General features: G+C 47.4%; 1 protein-coding gene and 1 long non-coding RNA gene across 3 annotated transcripts in view; one reads left to right on the top strand and one right to left on the bottom strand.

Annotated features, from left to right (window-relative positions):
* The first annotated feature begins 669 nt into the window (after positions 1–669).
* The window catches only part of LOC124060442 (phosphodiesterase 4D interacting protein), a 66040-nt gene continuing 39753 nt past the window's right edge, over positions 670–26956 (top strand). Inside the window, exons 1-3 of one of the 2 annotated variants that reach the window (XM_046391426.1) lie at positions 670–861; positions 7663–7715; positions 9748–9815. In XM_046391426.1, the coding sequence (XP_046247382.1) occupies positions 7712–7715; positions 9748–9815 (72 nt within the window). In that variant the 5' untranslated portion in view covers positions 670–861; positions 7663–7711. Of the gene's footprint in view, positions 862–5571; positions 5994–7662; positions 7716–9747; positions 9816–26956 lie in introns of those variants that run through there. The other variant, XM_046391424.1, reaches the window with a different exon arrangement.
* Positions 1469–5818, bottom strand: LOC124060447. Its single transcript, XR_006843577.1, has 4 exons — positions 5682–5818; positions 4709–4774; positions 1910–2165; positions 1469–1813 (listed from the first exon to the last, which is right to left on the bottom strand). It is a non-coding gene; the product is annotated as an uncharacterized LOC124060447 (long non-coding RNA).

Genomic DNA, 26956 nt, shown 5'->3' with positions numbered 1-26956 from the left:
GGATAACAAGCGCTGCAGTTCAGGTTTTGACCACCAGGGGACACGACAGCAGCGGTTGGCGGGCGGCTCATTTGGAGGAAGTGGATCAGCTGTGAACTCAGGAGAGAAACAGAAAAGGACTCAGAGGAAATGACGTGGGGCGAGCAGAGACGGACTGTTATGATGATGAGGAGGGAACAGAACAGCAGCGTTACATGCAGTTTAAGTTTAAAGTTTAAAGTGAAGTGGAAGTGGAGCCACAAATCCTCCCTTCATCCTCCATCCTTCACCTTCTTATTTGAAGGTTTTGTTTGAGGAAACTTTATTTCACGAAAACAGAATGTGCCCAGAAGTTTGGAAATGTCAGTATAACTGGGTGTACGTGCGCACTATGAGACGTCAGCACGTGAACCGCGTGATGATCCGACCAGGTGTGACGCAGGTGGTGGGGGGGTCCCCGCGTGTTGCAGTGAGGCTCGGGTGTCCCCTGCTCTCCTGTCCCGTCCCTCCTCTTCAACGCGCACCGATGAACCTCTCACGTGCTTGTGCGCCAACACGAGTCCACGAGCCCTCCTCCGCGTCACGAGGCGTTTCGTTTGATGCGTGAGCGCACCGCACGGCTGGGAGGAGGGGGAGAGAGAGCATCCAGCCTGCCGTTTATTGGGTCGCGGGGGGGGGGGGGGGGGGGGGCGGACCAATGAGATGAAACGGGAGCAGCAGCATCTCTGACTCCACACTGAGCTGCTAATCTGGGTTGCTGGCGGACGGAGCCGGACTGTAACCCGGGCTGGACGACTGGGATCCGGCGATGTGCGGGGAGGATCCCCTCGACTCGACCGGGAGAAGATGCAGAGGAGGCTGCTGTCAGTGAGAAGCTGAGAGGTAACCAGCATCAGTGAGCTGCAGTGTGGATGTCAGTGGAGCTACATGTTGGCTCTGATCACAGAACAACAACATGTGATGCTCTCACTGCAGCAGACCTGCACCGTGCGGCTGTCTGATGGTCTCCAGGACGTGTGTGTGATGCTGTCTGATGGGCGGTTCTGTTCAGCGTTGACTTATTGCTTTGTGAGCAGTGTGAGGAACAGGGAAGTCTCTTCAAGTTGGTCTTCGAGTTCTTCAGTGGTCTTCAGTGGGTGAATGGAGGCTGGTGGTTGTCGTCGTATCTTCTGTCTGTAAAAGTAGTAGGCGAGGGACCAACTGTGTTCTAACATCAGTAGCACACTTTTAGTTCTTATCCTTTAACCACCTTCCACGTGCTCCGCTCCCATGACCCCATTCGGCCATACTCAAAACACAGTCAAGATCACCATGTCCCATTCTATGCAACACATATACATTCAGGTACCCCACAGTTGTCTGGATGATGGGGGGGCAGGCAGACACAGTGGGACCCCAGACTCCATCCACACTAAACTGGGAACACCTGAAAACACATCATGTCTCTCTGTTCTGGCCCTCTGTCCACAGTGAGCCACAAAACGGCCTCCATGCTGGATTTTGTCTTCAAAATGGTGACCGTTGAGGTTGCGTTTGCTTTCGTTGTGATGTTTCGGCTGAAGTGTGTTGCTTCAGGTGATATACGATCCAGGGGGCTCAGTTTGTAGCAGATGCCTCATCAGACACAAAACGCTCAGTAATACACTGATGGCAGCAGCTGTTTTGTCTTTTGTCGTGCTGATCATGAAAGCAGGAGGATTTTTAGGTGATTGTCCATCACACCACACTGTCATGTGTGGATTTCCTGAGGCTTTGTGGAGGGAACCTGTGTACTCGAGTATTTTTCCACAGTAGTTTTTCTGCTGTGTGGCTGCTCAGAGATTGTTGTTCTGACCTGAGGCAAACATCACACTGAGTTATTGATTATCTGTAAAAGTGGTGTTTGGTAAAATGAGCCGTGGGTGATGTGATGCTTATTAATAATAAATACCTTTAACTGTCGACTGGATTGCAGTGAAGGCGTCTGCTCGATGATCAGTACGGCCAGACAAAGCTGTGAGCATCACATCGTTTCCTGTCTGGCTCGCTCCAACAGGCTCCTGGTGTCCGTTCTGAAAGACACTCAGTGACCGTTTGTGCACAGGCGATCGAGTTGATCAGACAGTCACAGAGGAAGATCCACTGACCCTGGATCTGATCTGAGGGCGAGGAAGTCTTGAGTACCTGTTTTTATCAGAGAAGCTGTTCTAAGAAGAAGAAGAAGAAGAATCAGAATCACTTTATTGACAGTATATATATTTTTACACACACACATTGAATTCGTCTTCTGCATTTGACCCATCCTTAGCTGAACACACACATGCAACACCCGGCAAATTACATGCAGTGAAACACACACAGGAGCAGTGGGCAGCATCAAGCGCCCGGGGAGCATATTGGGGGTGAAGTGCCTTGCTCAAGGGCACATCAGTCGGCTAATGGAGGGGGGGAGCATTTGTTGCATTACTCACTCCACCACACCCAAATTTTTCCTGCCCGTCCGGAGGGGAATCGAACCGGTGACCATTTGATCACAAGCCGCTTCTCCAACCTCTAGGCCACAGCTGCCCCTCTACACGTATGTCATGTTTCTGATGCTGGCTGTTTGTACTCGGGTCTCCTCCACCTCCAGGATCCAAACCTTCAGGCTTTTAGCACCAAGCTGAAAGGTGCCAAACCTGTCAGTCCAGTGAACACTCAGGTGTAAACCTAAAACTAAGATTTGGTCTGAAAGTTCAGGCGATGGAGCTTCAGCGTGTGGTGACAGCTGCCCAAACGCAGAAGGAAAAGGAGGAATTAGTGAGGGAGGAACATCAGCATGGAAGGTGACACTGAGGAGTGGAGGAGGGACGAGGGAGGGAATGAGGATAATTACAGGACTTAAGTTACAGTCTGTAGACAGTAACAGTTTATTTTTCATCCTTCTCTCGGTCAGGAGGCTGACGGGACGGCCTGTCACCGCCTCAGCCCAAAATAACAACCTTCAGTCTTCTTTCTTCACTCGTCTGAACTTCATGATGAGCTCAGGCCGTCAGAACATCAAGCAGTCACACCCATCTTCACTGACTGTCTGTCTGCAGTCGTCTGATCGGACAAGTGAACAGCAGATGTGATGTCCAACCTGAAATTGAACTGCATTCTGTATCACTAAAGCTTTTCCAGCTGAACTGCTTGTTAATTGGTCTCTCAACTGAGTGTTGAACAGCACTGATGAGAACAAAGGATCCTGAAGACCATAAAAGTGAACTCATGTGCAACATCACTAACGTTTAGCTAACGTTAAATACCTCTGCATGGCTGCATGCGAGGGACTCACACACTAAACGTTAGGGCTGCAGTGCGATCGTATCCCTCTGCAGTCCAGCCTCGAACTGCAGCATCTTTTAGACTTTGCTTACGTTCCTCAAACTGCACACAAGGCCAGTCATCACTTTGTGTTCTCAACTTTTGATCCACGGGGGTTTCATACTCGTAAAAGTTTCTTCTAGCTGAGAAAAGATATGTAAAAATCTGTGCCATCACGATGTGAAGTCTGTGGGTGGAGCAGGAAAGTGTGGGCGGTGCCAGCAGGGGAAACTCTGCTGCACATGCTCAGTGGACCACATAAACCAGGAAGTAAACTGGGAAGCTTTTGACAAGCAGTTCTCATTGGACTGAACAGGCAGGGCGCCTGTTTTTGAGTCACATAAGTTGTTTTATTAGAGGTGGAGTCCGCAGTTTGTTCGGCTTGTGCACCACCCTGTCGCCGTTTGCTCTGTGTTTACTTCTTAGAGACCTGCAGAGAAATGAAACAGAATGTTTTGAAGATGCTGTCTTCCAGCGTGTGAGCTGCTGTCTCAGATTATAAACCCAACACACAGAACACGACTCAAAGTGACCTGAGCAGTAAATCACACAGTGTAGCCTTGTTGTTTTGGATGACTGTGTAACCTCCCAGTCCAGACTCCGGTGGTCGGTCTCCTCCCCGGCTCAGACCTGCAGGGCTGCAGGCCTGCTGAGCGAACCGGCTGCATGTGAGGAATGTGAGTTTGGTATGTGAGGACATGCTGCTCTGCTCGAGAGAGAGACGAGGACGGGGAAAGGGAGGGAGGGATTCCTGGAACTTTATCACAGGCCAGCAGGTAACATCTGGAGTGTATTCATCTAACATGTTAGTTCCTCATGCTTCAGGTGTTCAGAAACACGCTGCAGCCTTACAGACTGAGTAGTAGGCTGTCTGTTGTCTGTCTGTGGTCTTTCAGGTGTGAGTGGTTCATTGTTCAGAGAATGTGTTTGCACTCATCATTTTGCTGTGGTGAGATGGGAAGCTGTTGACCACGATGATCAGATTTTTCTCCATTTTGTTTAAAGCTTCTTCACATCAAAATCAAAAAGAGACCACTCATAAAGTCGATCTGCAAATAGCGCAAACGTTGACGTCATTTCTGTGCCCTGCGGGAAGCTGGGCTGCGGAAGCTGGTTTCCCATCATGCTCTTGGAGGTCACTTGGAGTTGATGTGAGAAGCACTGGGACTCTGAAGGCAACCAGGGAAGAGATTAATCTGACAGACGCTCTGACGTCCGAGCTTTCTCAAACACACCATGAAGGTTTCCAAAAGGGTCCCTGTTCACAGCTGCATGATGATGTGATGGATTCTCTATCTGCAGCAAGTATGTGGGGTTCATTTTCACAAACGGACTACAGGCCATCTGTGTGAATCAAACTGGAACATTTGAAAACAGTTCAGATAATAAGTCACTTTGTACTTACTGTGCAGTGCTGTGAAAGCTGCTCTCTGGTCACTGCCAGGTGCCCGACATCAGCAGTAATCTGAAACTGTGACATGATGTAGTCAGCAGTAAATTAAACAGTTACTGGGACATCATTTCATTAAGCTGCTGCTAATGGTGCTCGACTTTTCCTGTCGATGTTTCAAAATAAAAGCCTGTGAACTGAGGACAGCTGAATGCGTTTTAATTTGAAACAGATTCTCAAACAGGATTTGCAGAAACAGCAAAGAGCAGCAGAAATCAAACTTCTTGTAGTTTGATCGGAAACTGATGAGGCCCATTGGGTTGTTGTTACAGATCGGGTTCTGTTTTGCTGCTGAGTTGAGATACATAAAGGCACGTTCAGATAATTCATGGCTTAACGCTGCTGACTCTGGGTCGAGAACGGGTCGAGTTCCTGTGGTCGATAGAGCTGCACTGTCGGACTTTTCAGTTGCTGTTCTATAACAGGCTGATGTGGCTTCATAAGAGAGATCCTCAGATGTGTGTGTTTGTGTGTGTGAGAGAGAACACACACACACACACACACACACAGACCTACAGGCAGCAGTGTAAAGCAGTGTGGTGTGTTGGTGTGTGTTTCGTGCTGGAGGGGATTAGTGTCTGGATTCACTCCTTGTTTTACCTGCTGGAAACGTGCTCCAACATGTCACACACACCTGCAGGGGGAGGAGGGGATGTAGCAACAGACACACACACACACACACACACAGTTCTTGTGCTCCACCCTGCCTTCAAAAAAACACCAGAGGCCAATAGTGAATTGATAGTTCAGTGACTGTTTTACAGGCGATGGCAGGAAGACGTTGGTGTGGTTTGTACACACACACACACACACACACACACACACACACACACACACACACACACCTAGTGGAGCGTCTGCTGTGGAGCATGCTGAAACAGATCACTCTTTCAGTCTGCGTGTACCTTTGCTCTCGGCTCGTGTTTACCTCCTCTCTCTGCTGCTGCTCTCTGCCACGTCAAACCGCCGCCTGCCTCGCTGCTTGGCTCGCTCCTCTGGGAGCCTGGCGGCCAAACAGCCTGCCTGTGGTCACTCTGCTCTGGGTCTGACGGGCTCAGAGATTCCTACCGGCGACTGGAAGACAAACGCATGAGTTCAGGTCTGTGGAGGCAGTGCGACTGAGGACCTCCGCTCACCTGACAGCTGAGGAGTTTCTGGGAGAGCAGCTGTTGGAGCAGCTGGAGACTGAAGTTCTCTGTTCGAGCAGCTGAAAAATGAGTGGATTTCTGTATAGAGGAAGGTAAGGTGACAGATAGCAGGTCCTGTGATGGTGGTCGGGTCGGTCTGTGTGTGTGTGGATTCATGAATGTTAGTGAACAGAAAATCCTCTCCTCTGCAAGAATGCAAATAAAGTGAAAAAATCTTCTTTTCCACACTCTGAAGCGAAGACCTTTGTGCTGGTGTTACATAATGAGCGCTCGACTCCCACGAGTGGAGCTCCTGGATGATGGGCAGCGATTGGCCGAGCTCATTTCAAAGCACACAGCTGAACTCTGTGTGTTCAGTGCTGTCATTTTAACCTCTTCAAGCCTGTCAGTTATTCTTGTTGTCTCTTTAACAGTTTCTTTTACGTTTAGTTTAGTGCTCTCTTGTGGATCTTTTCTTGTCAGCATAGTTTTATTTTATTTTTGAAGTATCACAGAAGAAAAGGTTAAAGGAAACAGCAAAATTTAAAAAAAGCTTTCTACTTTAATTTGAGGAGGTTTACCTTTTTTGGTGGGAACACATTTTCTTTTCTGAGCCTTTCCAAGCCCATCGGCAGACTGAGTGTTGGCGTTGGGGATTATGTTGAAGCTTTATGTTTCTCCATTCAGCTTTCAGTTCAGCATACTGTCACAGGGCTGTGTTCACAGTCAGGTTTAGGCAAAATAAACATTTGGCTGAAAGACCCTGTTTTTTGCCTCATATTTGCTGAGGCCGCTAAAGAACATAAAGCCGTTTAGCCAGGACGATATTGTCCCAGTTTCTTGAGTTTGATGGCGGTTTCGAAATAGGTCAGGGGTGTTGGCCGAGTCACGATGAACAGGAGCTGAGGCTTGTCGATGAGTAACAGCACGTAACAGTACAAATGTTGTTGGTCTGCTGCCTCTCTGCTGCTGGACGTCTTCACCACCGTCGTCTTCTTCTACTGTCAGCCCTGCTGCTGCCATCACCAAGTCTCTGTGTTCAGGCCAGCAGGGGGTCACCATAGACACACGCACACACACACACACACACACACAAACACACACGCACACACACCTGCCTGGTCTTCAGTCAATAAGAGGCCTTTACAGCCGTGTGAAATCTGCTTTGACTTTATCTCTCTCATTGATTATTCATGAAAGGCTTTGGGGACATACTAATGGGGGGAAAATCCAGCCCACGTTCCAGTGATCCTGCAAAAATCCTCCTTACTGCCCAACTTTAAGTCATTTTGTGACACCTCAGAAGCCAAAATAGCTTTTTTTTTTTTTTTTTTTTTTAAAAAAAGATATTTTAGGTAAGAACGTGTCACCTAAAACTTCACTTTACCGACCAGTGAAGTCTTTTCCTCATGTACCAAAGCAATCAATCCACTCAGGAAGATCCTGAGAGTTTCATTTGTCCTTCCAGTCTTGACCAGTTGGTGGACGGACGTTGTGGATTCTTCCACTCTTTGTTTACTGTCTCCCAGCTGCTGAGTGATGGCTGTGTGACTTCAAGCATGTGCTGACTCAGTTTCCACCAGTGTGTGAGCTGGCTCTGACATGTCTCTGCGTTGTGCTTTTGAGAGTGGGTCACTTTGTTAGTGACGTGGAGCAGACCGGACAGCAGCAGGTTTAGGTGGAAAACCAGTTAGTTACCATAAACCTGGAAAAGCATGTTTGACTGCATGGACAGAGCAGCGTGACGCTGGGCTCACCGTCTCCTCCTGCGTCTTGTTTCAGGCACTGTGGTGCAGAGAAGCGGGTCAGGCCGAAGAGCGTCGGACCTACCATGGGTGAGTAGGCGCTTCACTCTGTTTTTAAATGTTCTCGTCTCTAATCAAAATGTCCTTTGTCTTATTTTTGACTGAGTGTACGTCAGTGGTGTATTTTTCCAGGAAAACCAGTACAAGCAGCTCATTACAGTTTAGCTGGCCTCTCCTGTGTTGACTGATTAACTGTTTGTAGGAGTCACAGTCTGTTGAGTCTGTGAATGACTGAGTGTGTTATGGCCTCCACCCCTTCAGTAGGCATGTGTGTTCCTGTACTTGTGTGACTCTGGTTATATTTAGCCAACACGGCAGCCAACATCCTGATCAGGGGCCTCATTCATAAAATCATCCATTTTGAGTTTAAGTCGAACTCAAGCAGAAATGTCCTTTCAGTCCACTGAATAATACGTGTTTTCTGGTTTCCATCTCCTCTACCATCACTGTGATCACGTCTTCAGGGAAGTTTGATTGCCTCTTTTGAGCCGTGGATGTTCCTGACTAAACCCTCGGTGTAAAAAGGGGAACTCACAAGTCAGTTGAAGCTGATGTGAGATCACAGGTGTGTGAGTCAGTCTTAGACCTCGGCTTAAGAAAGGCTTTTGTGTCCCTCCTGAAGGGAAGGAAAACATGCTTTGACAGTCTGAAAGTGGAGTAACACAGCGTCTTAGTGTGTGTGTACATGGTTGTACCAGTGCGTCATTAATATCAGCGCTGTGTAATATTTTGCAAGCTGACGCTGCAGCAGTTAATGTTACAGGCCTCCATCCAGAATCCCCTCATGTTACAGAAGAGCTTTTAATAATATTTAATGTGCCGCAATTTTAGGGAGCCGTCAGAAATCTGTGCTCTGCCAAAGCATCTTGATTACACCCCACAGGATCTGGCACTCCACCACCCCCACCCCTGTTCCCCTGCAAACCATTTGGCCCTGCTGTTAAAAGAAAAAACACCAACCTTTGTCCAAATCCCTCCTGAGTTTTCTGGGAACACTCCTGGCCTTTTACGGAGGATAAGTTTGGCTCTGAGGCATCTTAAGACCTCTGGCTGTGTTTCAGCTGGACAGGAGTGTGTGTGTGGGTGTGGACGCGGCCCACTTACCCAGCTTTAATAGGGTTATAACGAGGTGAGGGTTGATCAGGATGCTGCTCAGAAAGCCCTGAGGTGTTTACATTTCAGCTCCGTGCTGTTAGGCCGATGATTCTCAGTAACAGTGGAACAGCCTGAATGGAGGATTTATGTGGATTTTAAACAGAAGTTATTTGCACCAAACACCAGACAAGCCAGTCCTGTGTGTGCTCCGCTCAAAATGCTGCTGATCGCCCATTAAGAGAAAATGCTCACAAAGCAATCCCCACTCAGTGTTCGTTTAGAGCTTTTAACCACATCACAGCGTCTTCATCAGCACGTTCAGCAGGACAAAATGGATGAGAAGCCTCTAAAACGCTCAGAGCCATGGAAACTCTGCTGTTCCAGCTTTCACCTGCTGATGAAGACCACGTGATTAGCTCATTCGCTTAGCATGAGCAGACTTACATACGAGTCCATGTGAACCACTCGTTTAGGAAGAAGAACAACGGAGAACCGAGATGTCCAGCAGCCAGTTGGAGCTGGAGTTCAAAACCAAGAGCTGGAACACAAGATTTCTCAGGCGGAAATGGTGACATGACACACAGCCAACGTGAAAGCAGATCAAGAATGCTAAAGATCATAAAGGGTCACAGTGAAGACCTGAGAACAAAGCCTCAGAAGGTTCTGAAACATTCAGGCCAGGAGACACCATGTCCTCACCCCCATCTCATCAGCTTGGTCAGCCTGAACTTCAAACTTCTTTGAACTTCGAGCTTCGAACAAACAAACATAAGTGAAATGTACAGTTTGGTTGGGTTAGGACGCACACGGTGTGCAGCGTTTTGATTTGACGTGTGCTCGGCTGCTGACCACGCTGAGCTAGTGACGCACCGTGAGGAAGATGGTCTCACTAACCACTTGGTCTTCATTGCTCCTTGTGGTTTCTCTTAAAAACACGTTTCGCGTCTTTCTTTTTCTTTCTGTGCAGATTTCTTGTGTGAAGAGACAGACAGAGGCCCACCTGCTCAGATGCACAGCCTCCGGGAGTTCGAACAGGTAAGGACAGACTAAGCTGTGGTTTGATGCTGCAGCTGTTCGATGAACTGATCTGATCTGCTGGAGGACTTGAGTGTGACAGAGGTGTCCAGGCTTGTCTCTGCTCTGTGGTGGTGATGATGACGCTGGTGGGCTGGAGGAGACGATGTCGCCACTGAAACTCTGCATGGGTCAGAGAGTTTCCTCCTCACATGTGTACACTCATGGGTGGACCAATGTTGTTCAGATCTATTGCACTGATCCTCATTCAGATCATTCAGCATTAAGTAATAATAATAATGATCTGATACATCTGATAGGTCCTCAGTTCCCACATAACACAGTGCACATTTACAGCTCTGCACGCATGCTTTCACGTATCCTGTAGTGATTGGAAAGATCTGTGGTCGCTCTTCATCTTACTTATGAAGTTCAGATACAAGCTGCACGTGAGAAATGTTCTGAAATCCAGATCCCCTCTGATCCAATCTGTCTCCAGGTTGTCTCTCCATCCACACTGATGTTTGTTTGTTTGCGGTGCTGACTGGATGGTGGGAAACCAAATTCAACACATGACATTTTATCACCACTTATAAACAGTGTGAATGGACCCGGATTGCTTTAACACCAGCAAACTGCTGTTGGTCGCTGAAATATTGTTCTGTTTCTGTTATTCAGCACCTGCACTGAGAGGCTTTTTGAAGCTCTATAGGATTACTGCTTCCTTTAGATACTTGATGTCATAAATGACCCGCAGTTACGGTCGTCCGACGTCAGAAACAGAAAAAGATGTCACTCACGACATCTGTATTGTGTTATTGGAGAGATTTACTCTGCTGCTCATCTAACCGTTCCACAGTATAGCTGTAATTGGACCATTAAGTTGTTTCCTAACAGCCTTTAACCTTAAAAGACCAGCAAAGAGAAGACTGAAGTGTTTTTCTGCAGTCTGTTGTCTTAGTGTGGGCACAAACGTCAGTAGAACTAATCTGAAAAACACACGTATAACATCATTTTCCTTCTGAAACTAAACTAAACTTTCAAAAGTTTCCATATCGAGTATCCGTGATGATGGCAATGCCTCACACAAAGACAGAGTCCAACATAAAAAAGAGATAAATGAGGCCCATGTATGCAGACGTATTTTTAGAACCGAGCTCTCTGCGTTAAATCCACACAGCGAAATGTCTGCCTGGTTCTGGTTCTGTGCCAGAGTAATGGATTCTGGGAACTTTGCCAGGTGCATTATGGGTCTGATATAACTCTGGAGGTGCTTACTGCAATTACTCTGTTCCCCATTCAGTGAAGGACAGACCTAAAGAGAGGGGAGGCGCTGGCTGTAGTAATGCAGAATTAATATGGAGAGTTTGTGTTGTATTGGAAAAAAGGTCAAACGATGTGAAATATGAAACTCCAGCAGGATGAGGTGAAATCCACTCGTTCCTGCAGAGCACACAGAAAGGCCACTTTGACTTTCTAAGCAGCTGGTAATTTATACCATCCAGAGGAAATCTTCTGAAGGCTTTAGGTCACTTAAGCTCTTCCTCTGGCCTATCAGCGTCTACTTGGTTCCTAGTAATCACTGAAGAACTGATCCAGGATCCCCAGTGTGGTTGGTTCTCAGTGCCAATGGAAAGTCAGCTGAAGGCTCTTCATCCCCTTGTGGAGCTTCACAGAACGCATGACCTTTGGATCACAATGTCCTGATAGGTCAGTCACAAACAGGTCAAACACATGAAGCAGGACTCACGCTGCAGTTGAGTTGTGTCTAAAGAGCTGAAATAAGTAACTTGGATGGTGGAAATAATGTTTAAGCTGCAGCGAGGACGGCAGAACTGCAAGAAAACGATTTGGTCCCACATGTGGAAACCTGCTGTTCATCAGTGTGCCAAATGCAACTGTGCTGATATCATACATTTTATGTGCTTGAACAGACTTGACTCAGGCTTTTTCCAGCAGGTGTGACATTTGAATTATTATTTAACTGTGTAATCGCGTTTTGTTTTGATTTCTTCATGAAAACCACAGCAACCTTAAGTGAGCGAAATGCGTCTTGAACTCGTCTAAAAGCCTGAATGTCAAATCTTTGTACTCTCAGAATGAGGAGATATTTTCCCCCTGAAGCCGTGCGAGCAGAACGCTGAACTCTGATTGGCTGGAGGCTGCGGGCAGCTTGGCTTTGAAGTTTTCTTTCCACCGAGGGATGAAGGGATGAGTCATGCTATATGGAGACATACAGTGCAGGCAGCAGACTGGGAAGCAATTTAAACACTGGCTTTGTGTGGAGGGATGAGGAAAAAAGGGCAGAGACTGCTGATGCTGTGTGTTTGAATTACAGTCAATATGCTGCAAGAACCAGTCCAGTGACTTAACAGGTTTCATTTTTGTATTTGCATTTAGCAAAAATCAGACTTTAGGATAAGACGTTTGATGTAGCTGTTAGTGTGTTTCTGTTTCACTGCAGTTTGACAAAGCAGAGAGGCCTGAAAGCTGCTTGTGTCACCTCTGTTTTCCTGCCCCGATAACAAAACGCTAAAGTCAGAAGCTAGAAAAATTCAACATGCGGTCCCCAGACACTCCAGGCGACGGAAAGCAACAGAAAACTGAGACGGATCACCAGGACAAGCTGGATTCCTTTCACACTCACAGAATGGAGTGCACGTCAGCCACAGTGAGCTCAGTGCTGCCCCTGGTGGGCGAGGGTTATATAAATAAGACAGAATTATTAACCAAATGCATTTTGACCTGTCATAGCAGGAAAAACACAGAAGTTACTAACAATATTATTGATGGCAGACCAGCTAAATGGAATTCAGCCATCAGACATTTACTCCACGTCAAAATATCTTCAAGTTGAGACGGACAACGGGCGGCACGGTGGTGCCGTGGTTAGCACTGTCGCCTCATATCAAGAGGGTTCCAGGTTCAATCTGGGCCCTTCTGTGTGGAGTTTGCATGTTCTCCCTGTGCCTGCGTGGGTTTTCTCCGGGTTCTCCGGCTTCCTCCCACAATACCAAAAACATGAGTGTGTGGTTGTCTGTCTTTGTGTGTTGGCCCTGCGATTGACTGGCGACCAGTCCAGAGTGAACCCGTAGTCAGCTGGGACAGACTCCAGCTCCCCCGCGACCCTGACGGTTAGGCGGTAAAGAAAATGGATGGACGGATGGAGACGGACAACTTTCCAACATGTTAGCAGCTAGCAACCAACAGCAAACAAACAAGCAGCTCCTGGTTTGTTTTCGTTAGCATTAGCAAGCAGGCTGGTTCACGTCCCAAGCGAGAAACAGTTTGACACAAATGTTTTGAATACATGGAGCGCGTCCACTTGCTTTTCTCCATAACTGTGAGCTGTTCGAGTGTCACTCTGGGTTATTTGTGTTTGCTCTGGATTTACAAGAGAGCGCGATGAAGTGTTGCCACTTTACTTTGTGGAAGAGTTCCTAGCAAACCACATGATGATAAACTGTGTTCATTATGTGCCTCCAGACGGCCCACGTCCGTAACACGTAAAACTGCCCCTTTACAGCGACTCAGCAGATCCCTTTCAGATCGAGTGTCGTGGAGGCTGCACTGGAAATCCTTTATTTGAGGTCTGACAACATTTTGTGGTGCGCCGAACGTTGTATTGTTTGACGGTGACATGGTGGTTCGGTCACAGCGACACCTTTTGTGTCACAGTCGTAGTTGTAGAATTTAATAGTCAGAAAAATAGAGAGCTAACAAGAAACTTTATAAAACTGTGAGTGAGAGTTTTAGGGTACAGTTCAGAATGTGATTTATCTGATTTCCATCAGCAGGCTGCAATATTTACAGCACAGACTCAACAAACGGAAACGAGTGAACTGGAGTAAAGAGCGGAGACACAACAGTCAGAGTCCTGTCTGAAAGGTTTCCACATTCTGATGGAGCAGATTAAAGCCTGCTGGCCTTTCTTTGTCACTGTAGTTTTACATTAAGTCTCTCTGACAGTGGTAGTGGATGTTGGACCTCTCATCCTAATAGAGCAGTCTGGATTATTGAATCCAGGTTATGGCTCTGCGTGTGCATGTGTGTGTCAGTATAAAGAATCAATCCTCCCGCCGGCTGGGTGGAAGAAACATGAACCTGCCAGAGCAGCGTTTGTAACTGTCAAACATCCACGCTCTGCAGTCCTGAGGTTTTCATAAAAGAAAAAAGAAAAATCACCCAATCAAACCCCCCCTTTCTCAAATGGCCTTTATTAGTCCACAGGAGAAATTGAAAGCACATGGCTGCCTATAAATGTGAATTCAAACCGACCGCAGAGACACTTAGATTGATAGAAGAGGGGGGAGGATTGCGTATAATTTTGGTCATTTAAACCTCAGGACAAATTAGGGTTGTTAATCTGTTATTCTGCCCTCGGTCTCAGTGTTCACTTCTGAAAAGCCACATACGCTCTTGAAAGGTCTGTCAGAGTTGGATTACTGTTAGCAGAGTGGCAGTAATGGACCGTGGTGCACAGAGACCAGAACACAGACTGATCACCTGATCCTGCAGCAGGCCTGAAGTGAGCGTGGGATTCGCTTGTCTTTTAATTCCCTTCATCTCCTCACTGCTGCTCCTGCTCTCCTACTTTTTTGTTGTGGCATTTGAAAATAGGTCAGAATCCTGTGAGTGTGTGTGTGTGTGTGCTGAACCCTCAGGCTGTTGGCTCTGATTCACTGCTTCATGCAGCCAGTGTCTCCAGCTCTGCACAAGAACTCTTGAAACCGAGCAGCAGTGATGTTGGATCAGAGGAGAAGACGGCACAGAGACGTCCAGTGGGGTCACAGAAGAAACCGACCGTGGACTCAAGTGATCCTCAGTCATTTAGCGCGACTGAAATGTCCCAATCAGCTGTGGATTTGTGTGATTGAAGTGTGTTTCTTGCTTGGTGTGTGTCCCAGCAATGTGTCAGCAGCTTGTGGGGGCTTTAGCTGGACATTGTTGAAGCACATTGTTTGTCCACGTGTGCAGACTTTGGAGGACGTGTTCCAGGCCTACAACACGTTAACAGATCCACCCTGACCTTGTCTCTTGTCCTTTCCTAACTTGCTGACTTGCCCCTTTGCTTCATCATAATTCATACGGCCGTTGTAGTTGCTCGAATGCAAACTCGTCAGTCAGTCGTGTTGGGAGGACAGTGTGTGTTTTTAAAGCTGCTAACAGCAGCTGTTGAGTTTCTTGTTAGCGGTGCTAAGTGCTTTCTGTGGGTTTTGGGACAACTGTTAGGAGCAGGTGGCTGCTGAGGTGTTTAGTCAGTAATAAATAAGGTTTTTAAAGTGTTTTTGGGTGGTTTGAAAGGTCAAGCTGCTGTGTGTGTTTTCCATGTGGTTCTCACTGCTGTCTGCACGGTTGCTTGGTTGTGGTTGTTGGACCGTTTGAAGCAGGGGGATTTGAGTTGCTGCTGCTCAGGGCAGATGTCCCTCGATTACAAAATCCCTCTGTAGAGTCAAACAGTGAAGGCTCTCTGAGACTTTATTATCTCATCGTCTGCTGTAAAAAACAGTGTCTCTCCTGGTTGAACTGAGAGACAGCAGACAACAGGAAATGAGACTGAGTGGAATAAGAAAGTGAATGTGAGTTTCTCTCTTGTAAAATAACCTCTTTGAAGAAGGCTGTGGATGTGCTGTAGTGCAGAACAGCACGGGAAACAGGAGCTGTGCAGCTTTATGGGGACAAATATTTTCAGACTCCTCTCTTTATTTCTGGAAACACCATCCACATCCCTCCTCTCGGGCTCTTTAAAATCTCCCGCTGAGAACAGGTATCGACGCCCGATTGTCTGCCTGCGCCCTCCCTGACCTGCGCTGTAAAACATCTTCACTCAAATCACTTGAGTCTCCTTTTTTTTAAACCAAACACTTATGTTATGGTTAATCCCTGCACTCGCTGCCAGACCTGCAGCTGCCCTTCAGCTGCTTCTTGTTATCTAAGTTTATCTGTTTCACTCCTAATAATCACATGACTGATTGGTGGACTACATCTGAAGAAACTAGAAACAGGCTCAGACTGTACTCTGATCAAACCTTGTGTGGAGCACGAATGTGTCTCACGCCTGTGGCGATGGTGAAGGGGTGTAGTTTTTGCAGTGTATCCGGTGGATGGGCGGATGAGCGTTAATGGACACGGCGACAGCACAGGAGTCGGTTTTCACTGCAGCAGCACTCAGACAGGCTGCAGATCAATACGCATCAGCTCAGCTATCAGCTCAGACTTACAGGTCAGTCCTCAGTGGCTTTCTTTGTCACATTTGTTCTAAAATCTTTGGTATGTGCATGAGCAGCGACACACACAAAGAGACACTGAATGTCCCACAGGTCACATGACAGCAGCAATGATCCGCAGCTTGGACACACACAGCATCAGCTCATCAGTACTCAAAGACATCGGCTGTGACTATGGATGTTGTTGTCACGTGTGACAGCTTTCAGTTCACTGCAGAACCTCCAAAGTGTGGACAGGAATCCAGTCTTTAGTTTTCATTATAACGTTCAGATGTACTCTGACATGAAGTCGATGTCTTTCTGTCTCAGTATGAAGCCAGGCTGAATGTGAATGCTGGTCGTCCCTGAGGTCACCAGCCGAGCAAAGTATTGAGCATCTGTGGACTGTCGCTACTGGTTGGTTGGTTTTGCTGATTTGATTATTTGGAAATTGACTCCTCTGTCTCTGAGCTTTTTATATCTACGTGTTTAGCACAAACTAACATGCAGCCCTGGACCAGGCCAGTCCTGAACAGAGAACTGAGTGTCTGAGCTCGTATCCCGATGAGCGGCCTGCTGGCTGAACTGGACTGACCTGGTGGTAGCTCGGAGGTCTGGCACGGAGGTCCAGGCAGGCAAACAGGTAAACAGTGAATACAGACTGCAGTGGTGGCTTGGAGCATGCGCGGCCCTCAGACTGTGGCTGGTGCTGAGCTGAAACAGGCTGCACAGCACTGCACTAGCGCCACCTTGTGGACAGACTGAGACGGACTGTGTTAATTGATCCCAGCCGTGTGCAGTAAATTTGTGCTCCTCTCTAGCGGGTCAGAGAAGACATATTGACTTGATCACGGCATCAGTCATGGATGATAATTGTTCAGTTGAATCGTACAGTAATGGGCTGACATCCTCCCTCCGCGCTGACTGTCAGGCTCTGGGTGGAAACACCTGACGGACTGCGTGTCTGTTTCATTTCTGACAAGCTTCTGTCTCAGTTTGTTCCTCGAAAGGATCGAAGGACGTCACAACTGCTGCTGTGTCATCACCGGAGCAAATCATCTACACCGTGTGTGTGTGACTCCTCTCATGATCTACACGTCTAAGTATGTCTAAGTATGTAAGCTTCGCTGTGTGTTTCTGTGTTATCCAGAAGGTATTTCTGTGTTACATTTCAGCATCCCCCGCCTGCTCAGCCTGCAGATCATGTGGAAACAGTTACAAACAAAAAGAGAAAAGAAAGAAGTATTTTCATGGATCAGTCTTCTTGGATCCTGCAATTACCCTGACAGCAGAGCGAGCCTTTAATGCCAGGGTCCGAGCGGCAGAGAAACCGCAGTCTGTACACATCTGACCAATCAGCTTCTGAAGAAAAGGACCAACACAGAAGACAGTAACCATCACGGCGACGCTAATACGACTGAAACCACGATTCCTGCCAGCTTGTTCAGGAAAAGACAGCAAAAAGTTTCTACTGTTCGAGAACATCAGAGAAGAAACATGATGATCTCTGTCATGATTTAAGCTGTTATTTAACATTTTAATCACTTAATCGCTCAGACTTTGCTGAACAGCCAGGAAGAAGAAAGAAACGTCTGATTGAATCATTCCGTGTGTTGTAAAACTGCTGAAGTGCTCACAGCTGCTACACAGCGAAGCTAACAGAGCTCAAGATTTTCATGTTAGGATTGTGCTTTACGGTGGCCCAGGCTGATTGGCTGGTAAACAGACAGGTAAATGATCACATGATCTGCTGAGAGCTGCTCCTAAAGGTCGCTCTTCACTGAGGACAGAAAAGTGAGTTTTAAAAAATGTCCTGTTGTTCTTTGTCCTGCAGCGAGAGCTTTATATAAAGGTCAAAATCAAGCATGCAAGCACACAAGCACACAAAGTGTGTCAGAGGCCAAGACACACACAGGAAGTAAAACTCGACTTCAGTCTGCCTCAAACCCAGAGAGAGACGACTGGCTGGATAGATTTGACCTCTGAACTGCCAAAGATCTGACAGACGCGACACATTTCTATCAGACACACGACTTCATTAAGAGGAGAAATTGAATGTAGATTTTTACACGGTTGCTTTTGCGTCTGCTTGTTAGAAGGTGTGTTTCCCCTCAGCTGCGGCTTGTTGTAGCTTATTACTGATGGACGTACTGACGGTCTCCATTTGTTATTGTTCTACAGAGTCTCTCTGCAGCCTGGTAACGCTGTGCAATCAAAGCCGCCTCTTCATCAACTCCTCGGCTTCTCTCTCTTCGTCTCCCACAGAAACATTCGACAGATTCTCGCTCCCTCTTGTTCTCCTTCTCCTCTTAATTCTCTTTTTCTCTGTTGGAATAACTTATTAAAGGTTGTGAAAGACTGCCATGTGCAGAGCAGACCTCAGAACAGACAAAGCTCCCTCCCCTCCTCACATACCAGAGAAAACGCACCCACTTGCCAGAGAAAAGGGAGGAAAATTTTTTGTTTGAAAAGACTTGGAACTGCTCTGTACGAACCCATGTGTCATCATTTATTTCCAATGTAGGGTTCCTGGAATCAGCGTATTAGGACAGGGTGTTGAAACTGAGAGTTTTTCTGCTGAGCTTCAGGGACAGGTGCTGTTTGGTAAATCCCTCCGCCTTTAACTGGAATAATTGTTAGCAGAGAGGAAAAAGGAAGACCAGGAGCAGTGAGAGAAGCTCCTGACTTTCATCAGCTGCTCGCTTTTCTATTTGAGATCTCCCTTCTTGTCTCTTTCAGTCTGTTACTCCTCCATCTATGTGTTAGTTCAGCCACAACCAGCAGCGTTTTTTCTTTTCCCCATCATTCAGCAGGGCCCTCGAGCTTGTTTTCACGCCTGATGAGGTTTCAAACAGCCTTGTTTTCCTGTCTGACCTGACGCAGGTCCACGTGGTTTCAATACTTTAACACAACCCACACACACTGTGTTTTAGTTTGACTTGATCACACACACCGTCCTACTGCCACAAACACTCACTGGAGCACCAAAAGTGGTTCATCCGCAGCTGAAAATAGTCCCCAGCAAAAGCATTGTTTCTCCTCTGCGTTTCCTCTCCATCCTGTGAAAACATTTGTCAGTGAAACGTTGGAACTGAACCATCAAACTAAAGCCCCACTGGGTGAGGCTGGGTGAGGCTGGGTGAGGCTGGACTCGTAGCAGTGCTGCATTTGTGTCCTGTAGACATGTCCTCAGTACAACATGTGTTAAGCTGCGCTGCCCTGATCCTCCCACTTCATGTCTCCTTCAGTCACTTTACATTTCTGTGTGGTGTGCAGTGTTTCTGCATCCTCTGTATGATTAAAACCAATTTTCCACAGAGTTAAATATACAAAACCAAGCTGTCATTTGTTGTCACGTGGGCGTATTGGTTTGGTACAGTGAAAGCAGCTGCTGGCACTGGATAATTCCTGGATGACTGCAGTTTGTGCTCTTTGACACAGGACAGACGCAGTAACTGACTGTAACATGACAGTGGGGCTCATCAAGTGGATTCATCCACAGGTCAGTTTGGTTTAGCTAGTAAATAACATTTGATCCACAACGGAAGCTTCTAAGGGAGAAGCAGCAGAAATTCACACGTGCTTAAACTTTGGCCTCACCAGAGGCCGTCAGGCTCGTTCAGCTGGAATTCTTTGGTTTGTAGGTGGTTTTGTGGACAGATCGAGATACTGTTATACTGTTATAACCCATATTCCAGATGTCTTGTAACATCATTTTACAGCAGTCTCTCCAGATTTCATTCTGACATGTTTCTTATTGTGGAAACTTTGGGTTCTTGACAACACATCCGACTTTCAGGAAACCTGCAATTAATGTTCCTCTTTTTATTAACCACAGTCTTTCCCCAAACATGACTGAGTTTGTAGCTGCTCAGCCTGCAGCATATAACAGAAAGCATAGACAGCAAGAACTGAAAGTAAGCCAGGGGTTTAGCAGAAAGGCCTGCTGGGAGGGCGAGATGAAGCTGAAACATCCAAAATAAAATGCACAAAAGAAAGTTGAACAAATGATGCAGGGGCTTTTCAAGCAGCGTAAAGCTGACCCTTTGGAGATAGCAGGTTTCTGCAGGGCACAGGCTAAGTGTAGCCTGGCTCAGATCAGCTCGGCCCAGCCTGCGCCAGCCCGTGTTGAGTAATGCTGTTAGTAAATACCAGACCAATTATTGCTAACGAGGGCCTAATGGGAACCAGATGAACATTTATTGAATTTGTCAGAGTAAGGTAGAGTGAAGATAGCTAACGAAGTGCAGCCGCAGAGCCGAGCCAAGCAGCCAGGCTCTGAGGGAATTCATAATTCACCTGGCAGAGCCACCATGTTTTCCCATGTTTGTGGTTTTAATACTGCAGAGACATTTAACAAAAACGAGTACGTCAAAGGGGAAAAAAAATCTGTTTTATTTGCCAGTCGATATAATGATGTACTTCATCTCAACTTATTCCAAAACAGCTTGAAATTGGATGAAAAGTCCATCCAAAAGTTCTTGAAGCTTGACAACATTTGAAGTCTTCACTAAAAGGTGACCCTGGACGCTCTTGTTTTTGTGTAACGGACTGCTCGAGCAGGATTCGCCTCCCGATGGCTGATCTGACTGTGCGCTCCGAACTGTCCCCTCCGTCCTCACTGTGAGTTGATGTTTGACTGCTTCAGACTCACAGCACACACTCGTACTCAGAGCTCTTGGGCTGTAAAAGCAGTGACAGAACTACACAAAGTCTGTCAAGAAGATGCATTTTCTGTTCATAAGCACAATTTTGTGGTAAACTGAGGCGAGCTGGAGACCAAACCAGAGCTCAAAGGAAAGTAAATATTTGACTTCATGTGACACAAACATGACTTCACTGGGATGATCATGTTTCTCTGTGTCTGCTGAATTTATGTGAAGCTGGGCGCCCCCTGGTGGTGGACATGAGCCAAACTAAAAACTGAAAGTGCACATCAAATAATTTTTTCCCAAAGATGGTTTCTGTCATTTTAGGCAGTTCTTATCACATTGATGTTTGCTCAAGTGTTTACTTTCTGATCAGTTTGGTTTTAACTGGTCATTTGATGATATAAAAAGGAGCAGGAGCAGGAGGCTCCACCTCCCCATCACTACTGCACAGACTCTGGCTCCAAATGACATCACCAAGACAAGATGACAGCACTTGTATCAAGGATGCTTTGTCTTCACTTTGTACAGCGGGAGGAGGCAGAGACTCACCAGCCGTCTTAATACGTGTCAGTGGTTCCTACAAATAGCTCAGTTTTTCTTTTTTACAGTGAGATTGGACACCAAATCAGGACACGATGGTGGCAGATGTCCACCTCGTTGACGTCCCCCCTGCTTAGAGGAGGCTGTGCTGGTTTTCATTGGCCCACGTTCTGAAATGAGATTGACATGACCTTTGCCCAGATTCATTCCTACTTTTTTTAAGCACTTTGTCCTCTTCATCTTGTTCATCCATCACGTCATTCATTCCTCCCTTCACTCCCATTTCCCCACAGCCGTCCCCGCCCCCACCCTGCCTCTTTGTCTCTTTACACAGTCGCTTCGCATCCTGCCAGCTGATGGTTGAGAGCAGCGAGGCCCTCGGGCGCCGCTCTCTGTCCCTTTGATTTCCATCCACAGACAACAAAAAAGGAGGGCACACATCCAGTCTATACGCTATACACACTGTGCTGCAGGCCAGAGTCCATCTATACACACATCTGTGCAGCCAATACTCAGCCTTGCATTCACTGTTCACACACACTGTGTGTGTGTGTGTGTGTGTGTGTGTAAGCAGAGCTCCTGTTGGACAAAAGCCTCAGACCTCAGAAAGTTAAATTCTTGAGAGGAAAACGGTCCAGCAGTTAATTACCAGCCATGTGTTTTTGTAATTACGGGCCAGCAGCACATAACGAACTCGTGCGCTCTCGGATGATAATGGACTCGTAGCAGGACTGCCTGGATGCACGAGCTTCATGGTTTCTATAAGAAAACACCTGAGGTATCAGTAGAGGAGAGTGTGGGCGTTTCCTCTGACTGCTGTCACATGCACAGATGTGAACACAGCGGTCTGAAAACCATCACAGGCCGTGCTTGAGCGGTAGTCAAACCTCTGTTTGTTGCCACAGTTGTAACCAAAATGCTTCCCAAACTTTCTATTTTCAAAACACGGCTGGAAAGCAGAACTTTGTTCCCTTCCTGTAGTTGAGCTTTTGATTATGATGTCATGTGAAAGACAAGTCCGTTCAGTTTGAGGTTGTGTACATTCAGATGTCCGAGGCATCGCTGTGCGATCGCCGACACACGCTCTGATTGGAAGGAGTTGATATTTCATGTTTTAGACTCGGAATGTGTTGAGCTTCCGTCAGTAGGTTGGAGTCATTTGACAGACAGATGAGCTGGTGGAACAGGAGCTGCTGTGTTCATGGTGTCGTCTGCATCTTTTGTCTTCACGTTAGAGAGGCTGAAGAAAGATTTGGCAGCTTCACGTTCCTAATGGAGAACAGTTTCCTCAGAATGATTCAGGATCATTTAAATGTTCCTGTGATCATCATAGTGTCCTGACCTACCGAGTCGAGTGAAGGCTGTCAGAGCTCTGCTCTGTGACGTCGCCATCTCTTGGAAAGCTTGTGTACTGCATGGTTAAGTGAAACATCAGAGCAGGATTGTAGAAACGTGGAGCTGCTCAGTCGTGATGGTCGTGACGGTGTGTGTCTGTGTGTGTGTGTGCGTGTTGCAGAGAGTTTGGGCACACACACATCATGTGGTCTGCTCAGTCCAGGTCCAGCTCTGTTTTTCAGCTGGGCTTCATTCACAAAACGTGGCTCTGCTGGCAGCATTTCCTCTGCTGTCTATTTGTGGAAAAAACCTAAAAAAAAGCAGCGCCGACTTTGTTCTGAAGGTCTCTGTTTGTTTTTTCAGACCTGTCTGCTCTCCCAGGCAAGAGATTCAGGGGTGGATTGGGTTACACTACTTCCCACAGACAAAAATGTCCAATGCAGGAGGGTCGGCCATGACAGTTGGCAGTTAGTTCGCTTTGAGGCGAACCTGATACCATAATTTAGATCTGCCATAAACACACAGAAATGAGACACAGACCTGCTCTCCCTCTGAAACACGACCATGGGAAAACCGGGCGTTTTGGCTGCAAAAGCTCTGCTCCGACTGTAACATGAAATCCACTCATGATTAGATGTAACGTGTTTATCATTGCTTACACAAACTGATGGGAAGCATTTGTGTGGCCTTGCATGTGTACAGAGCAGAGTCTGGGGAGCAGGTATTGGGTTCTGCTCAGGAGGTGTTTAGACGTGCAGACTGTCTGGTTTCCTTGTTGTCTCTGAGGTCTAGCGTGCACGTTCATCTGAAGATGAATGAATCGTCGTGATCGTTGTTTTCGGGCTGAGAATGTGTGTTTCAGAAACACTGCATGTGCTCATTACCGAGTGTGTACGTGTGTGTTGACATCTCCTGATTAGCTCTGGCACCGCCGCCGAGCCAGAGGTTTGTGGAAGATTAGCTTAGCAGGATGGTTTCCTGTCAGATCTGCAGAAATCAAGACTTTCCAGTGCAAGGGCCAGCATTCAGCACACTCGGGCAGGGCCTCAAAGATGCTTGAAAAATTTTCTGCCAGTTTTGCAAAACAAAACAGCAGTCGCTCCACGAACAGCCACGAAAAGCTTCGACGTTTTCATGTGGGAGACGGTGGAGCTTGAAGAGGAGTTTGTTGCTGCTGTCTTGATGGACAGGCGTCTGAGTGTGCAGAATCTGCTTCGCTGTCACACCGGGAAGGTCCCGGATCCCCTGCCAGGTCCCCTTCCAGTCCCGGACGAGCACGAGTCATCACAACAAAAGCTGCACAGCCGTGTTAGAAAATACCTGATGAAGACTATGAAAAGCAGAAGGAGGGAAGGCAGGGTGCATTTCAGGGAGAAACTTCAGAGTGAAAAATCATTCTGGATCAGTTTGAATTACAAAAATATGGCTTCTCCCAGTCCTGATTCACACATCTTACTACATCATTTGGCTGTGTTTCTCTCTGTGGGTTTTGGTCAGTGTACTGTTGAAGCGTGTCTTAAAGTCTGCGTGCTCTTACACTCAGTCAGAAAGAAAACGTCGTCTCTGGTCGCTTCTCCCTCTGTGGGCGACAGATCGAGCTGGGATGTGAAGTGGTGTGTGTGTGTGTGGGTGGTTTGTGTGAAGCATCTGGCTCATAGAGAAACTTGTGTGACAGATAAATGAAGGTTTCCAGGGTGGCACCCACATTCACGAGCTGGGCGTTCGTGACTAAATGTCAAGCTGTCCTTTAGATGAAAAATGACGTGAATCAAAGCAGTACTACACAAAAGTGCTACTCTGTCCACATATTTTTGGCCACGTAGTGTATTCTGGCTCCTCCCGGCTGACAGATGACCGACCGTGTGAATCACTCGGCGGGATCAGGCGGACGGCGAGAGGCTGAGAAAACTCGATCAGACGACTTTGTGATTGATGATGTGGTCGTCAACATGTCTCTGAGCGAGAGAAAACTCCATGATGTCACCCTTTTTGTTGTGAGGGGAGTGCGTGCGTTCCTATTGGCTGGCGACCTTCACACACATGAAATAAGAGTACATACTGTACATCCAGCCTGCGTGCTCAGACTGTACATTTTTCATCCATTCATCTTCTGTTTGTTCTCAGCATGAGTGCACAGCACACGTCCTGAGGAGGCTCTTCATCACTGTCATGTGTGTGATTTCACGCAGAGCCCGTTTGGAGGTTAGCAACCTGCGTGTACAAATTACACAGTAAACTCTAGGACTTCATTTTCACATCCAGAACATGTGCGACATGTGCTTATGAGATGTGCAGGACCAGAGGAAAATATTATTCAATACTGTGAAGAAGATGCGACTTATTCGCTCCTCTTCCTCAGCCCTCACACCAGCTAACCTCACAGTCGCCGCTCCGTCTGATTGGCCAAACGTCCGATAGTTCGTAGGTTTGCGTGCGGAATGTGAATGCACGGCGCGTGTGAATTTTCTGACTGAGTCCAGGCACTCTTTGGTGACGTAGTTATCATGTCGCCATGACGATGAAAACGTGATTTACAGGTTGTCACAGAAGACTGCAGGCTCCTGAGTCCAGATCCCGAGTCCCAGCCTTGAGTCCAGGCCTCGAGTCCAGGCCCCGAGTCCAGGTCCCTGGGCCCAGGCCCCCAAGTCCTGGCCCCGAGTCCAGGCCCTGAGTCATACGCCTGAATCCAGGCCCCAAGTCTTGGTCCCGAGTCCTGGCCTCCCCTCCGCTCTCTCTGGGAGTATCACACTGCTTCATTAACCTGAGATCTGGCCATCTGTCACGGCCTGCAGGACTCGGGTATCCCAGACACACAACTGATCCTGATTCCACAAACCTGGAGTCAGTTTCAGCCTTTTCAAACTTTATTTGTCAGTATATTTTTTACATACACCGAAATTCTTTCTCTGCGTTTAACCATCGCTGATTGAACACACACATACAACATGCAGTGAAACACACCGGAGCGGTGGGCCGCCATTTTAAAGTCACCTGTCCAGTCAAATTGGACCTGTCCGGTTTGGGTTCCACCTGGCTGAGAGTAATCTCTGTGTGTCTAGAGAAGGTATTTGGTGTAAAGAGCAGGCTTTGTGTTCATCTCGCTGATTAGCCCCAGAAGGCCTTTCAGTCAGGCAGCAGGGAAAAATGACCCACTCTGCCCTGAATCAGATACTGTATTTATGGCTCCCAACAAAATACATGACATCAGTTGTGGTTCAAACTGACGTTTTGCTCCACACACACTGTGGTAGCCGCGACCTTTTAGCCCGTGACTGTTTGGTCAAGAATAGAAAACTGTGGTTTCCACTGCGGGGCCCGACGGGGCCTCGTCATATTTACTGCTTTCTTATGTTTCTAAGATTCTCTGCACTCAGTTCCACTTCTGTGTCAAGTACACAGAAGTGGAACTGAGTCTTGTTTTTCTGATTTTTCAGTAATTCACCAGCTTCAAACCGAAATAAAACTCTGATGGTGGAGTAAAGAACAGGAGGGTCTTCTTGTAAATAAAAACAGAAAAATATGGTGACGGTCCGGTGATGGTTGTGAGAGTCACCACTGACTTTTTAGGACAAAAATAATCCAGGTGAGAGGGTGGACAGGTGGGTGAACACTTGAGGTGAGCAGTGCGGGCTCAGCAGGTGTAACTGGGTTTGACAGGTGTGTGTTAGGGTCAGGTCTGTGGTCTGCTCCCTGACCTCAGCAGCTGTTCTGCTTTCCAGGCAGCGTCCTACAAACTCTCTGTGATTCGGAACTGGGTTTGCTCGTTACTTCTGCGCGCTGCTTCCTCCCAAACAGCGTCTGTCAGCTGAGATGATTTGCCGGCTTGGGTTTCATACAGATGAGCGGTGCGTTTGATCCCACGTTCTAAAGTGGACTTGGCTGCGTGTCTGTGGAGAAGAGGTGAATAATGGACTCTGAGCTCCGGCCTCACTCTGCAGCCACAGTATGCTGTTTAAGACATTCAGATCCTGTTTTGCTTCATGCCTCTTGTTCTCTTGGCATCATTAAAGCAAAGCAATGGCGCCCCGAGTAAATAGCCATGGAAACCCAGCGAGGGCTGCAGCTAAACGCTGAGGCCAGCCGGGGGGTTTTCAGCCACGGGACCTGGGATCTACAGCAAGCTTTTAGACAGCAGGTTGGTGTGAACTGTGAGCGTTGATTAGTTGGAAGCTAACGTGTCTCACAGCCATCGAACGGCCTCCATCCCAGACTCCCTACCGCTCACATCCAGCTGCTGCCTCCACATCTGGCAGACATTTTGTCAGAAGGAGACAGTGAGAGAAAGTGAGAGGACGATCCTCCACCCCCTGTGATCTTCCGTCTCTGTTCTCTGTCCCCATTAGTCTTACTTATGTGAAGAACTGCTCATCAGCTCTGATTTATTTGGAGGTTTGATCCGACTGAGCGTCCTGTGGGGGACGACTTGTTG

This window comes from Scatophagus argus, chromosome 6 (assembly GCF_020382885.2).
Source record: "Scatophagus argus isolate fScaArg1 chromosome 6, fScaArg1.pri, whole genome shotgun sequence".
NCBI lineage: Eukaryota > Metazoa > Chordata > Actinopteri > Scatophagidae > Scatophagus > Scatophagus argus.
The sequence above is the reverse complement of the archived record's forward strand: the minus strand, read 5'-3'. Positions and strand labels throughout refer to the sequence as shown.